The sequence below is a fragment of the Arachis ipaensis genome, chromosome B03, assembly GCF_000816755.2.
Source record: "Arachis ipaensis cultivar K30076 chromosome B03, Araip1.1, whole genome shotgun sequence".
NCBI classification, from domain to species: Eukaryota; Viridiplantae; Streptophyta; class Magnoliopsida; order Fabales; family Fabaceae; genus Arachis; species Arachis ipaensis.
In genome coordinates this window covers 72,975,790-72,977,991 of record NC_029787.2, presented here as the reverse complement: position 1 = coordinate 72,977,991, position 2,202 = coordinate 72,975,790, and the positions used below count along the sequence as shown (strand labels likewise).

The 2,202-nt window shown below is 34.7% G+C and overlaps 1 protein-coding gene across 1 annotated transcript in view; it reads left to right on the top strand.

The window, feature by feature from the left end:
• The window catches only part of LOC107630579 (pectinesterase/pectinesterase inhibitor PPE8B-like), a 4,418-nt gene extending 2,453 nt beyond the window's left edge, over window positions 1-1,965 (top strand). Inside the window, exon 3 of the mRNA XM_016333768.2 lies at window positions 1,135-1,965. Coding sequence (XP_016189254.1) covers window positions 1,135-1,832 — 698 coding nt within the window. The 3' untranslated portion in view covers window positions 1,833-1,965. The remainder of the gene's footprint in view (window positions 1-1,134) is intronic.

Genomic DNA, 2,202 nt, shown 5'->3' with positions numbered 1-2,202 from the left:
CAAAAAGATCAAAATAAATTACACAGTATGTAATATAACACAACTATTACTTTTGAAAATGAATATCAATTTTTATTATGACCACAGTCTTGAGGACGATAAAACAAAATAAACGGTTTACTCAAAGTACAAATATACACTCATTCATTCTTTCCCTTTTTCTAATTCCTTTTTACTTTTTTATCACTTTTTTCTTATATCATCAACCTCATGTTTTCTTTTTCTGTTATTGTCACTTTAGTCTTTATTTTTATTAAAGTTGTCACAATTTTTTTAATTAATATTTTAGTGATGGTATAAAACTGTAAATTTTAGGTACATGTAACACATCATTGTCCATCTAATAATAATATGGTGGAAAAAATATGTTTGCTTTGCGTGGCTATTTGAGACCTAAAGTTGACCTCTATTCCGGAGGTCACAGGTCATGTCTACTGCCTGCATTGTATTGTGTAGACAACGAGAACTCGAGAAACTATCTTACATTAACTTAGATTTCTATTTCGCCTAAACTCTTAACTCATCATGTAATGGATTATCAATGGAATGGCCTACACCAGAAGCAACACGAAATAACTTAATAACATCCTCAGGAACATTCGATATAGTCCACGATTACATATTCATAAGCAGTACATACATTGTAGGGCCATATTATTTATTAAACCCTAACTAACATATAAACATAACTTAATCCAATTCTCCAACCACGATTTAATAAGCACATGTGCTGTACCTACATTACATTAATAATGCTTCAAGTCCACACGCCTTGTTTAACATCTGAAATCTCTGACCCAAATCTCACACCCCTTCCTCCACTTCAATTAATTGTGCCGTCTATTTTCTAATTCGGTACAATGGACAATTAATTGATACCAGAACTTATACAATTTTATTTTGGAACAGATTAACAGGCAGTTGTTTTCGTGTAAAGTAGTTAAAAATTAATAAAAAATTTAATATGTTTAATGATACTTAACCATATTTTTTTATAAAGAGAACTGCACATCAGGTTTAACCTTAACTAAATTATTATTTAATAATTTGTATCCATCAATTTTATATAAATACAATTATTTTTTCTCAAATTTTTTTATATACTGATTATGGTGTGGAATGATACATGTGCAGCTGTGAATGGTAGAGGATTCATAGCAAGAGACATCGCTTTCCAGAACACAGCAGGGCCGGCGAAGCACCAAGCAGTGGCGCTAAGATCCGACTCGGACCTTAGCGTTTACTACCGATGTGGTATCTTTGGTTACCAAGACAGCCTCTACGCCCACACAATGCGTCAATTTTACAGAGAATGCAAAATCACTGGCACCGTTGACTTCATCTTTGGCGATGCGACTGCGATTTTCCAGAACTGCCAAATCCTCGCTAAAAAAGGCCTACCGGATCAAAAGAACACCATTACGGCGCACGGCCGGAAAGAACCGACCGAGCCAACCGGTTTCTCAATACAATTTTCCAATATAACAGCAGACTCCGACCTTGCGCCGTTGATCAACACTACTCACACGTACCTTGGTAGGCCATGGAAGCCATATTCAAGGACAATTGTGATGCAATCTTTCATTAGTGATGTGCTGAGGCCGGAAGGGTGGCTTGAGTGGAGTGGCAATGTTTCTTTGGACACGTTGTATTATGCCGAGTACATGAATCATGGGCCCGGATCTGGGCTTTCTAACCGCGTGAAATGGCCCGGGTACCATGTCATGAATGATTCTAGCCAGGCTAGTAACTTCACTGTCACACAATTTATTGAGGGAAATCTTTGGTTACCTTCAACGGGTGTGGTGTTCACTGCTGGCTTAGGAGTTTAATTACGTTTCCGTGTCTTCCCACTTCAATATAAAGAGAAAAACTACCTGCACAAGTGTTTTGTCTTGTTCTTTTGTTTTTTCCCCCCAAGTTTTACCATTTAATACAAAATAATACAAAACTTCATTTTTCTTCCCTTTTTCTATTAATACAATTTTTTTGGTGTCTTCTATTATTACAAAATAACATAAAAATTCTAACAATAATACAAAAATTATATGTAAATAACACATTTACTGACAAAATAACACAGTTTATAAACGTAATAATGAATATTCTATTTTGTAAAATAGTAGGGGGTGGAATTTTTTATATGAATGAAAAATTATATACAAATATATGTAGGAGAAAATTTAGGGGTGAGCTCTTTTA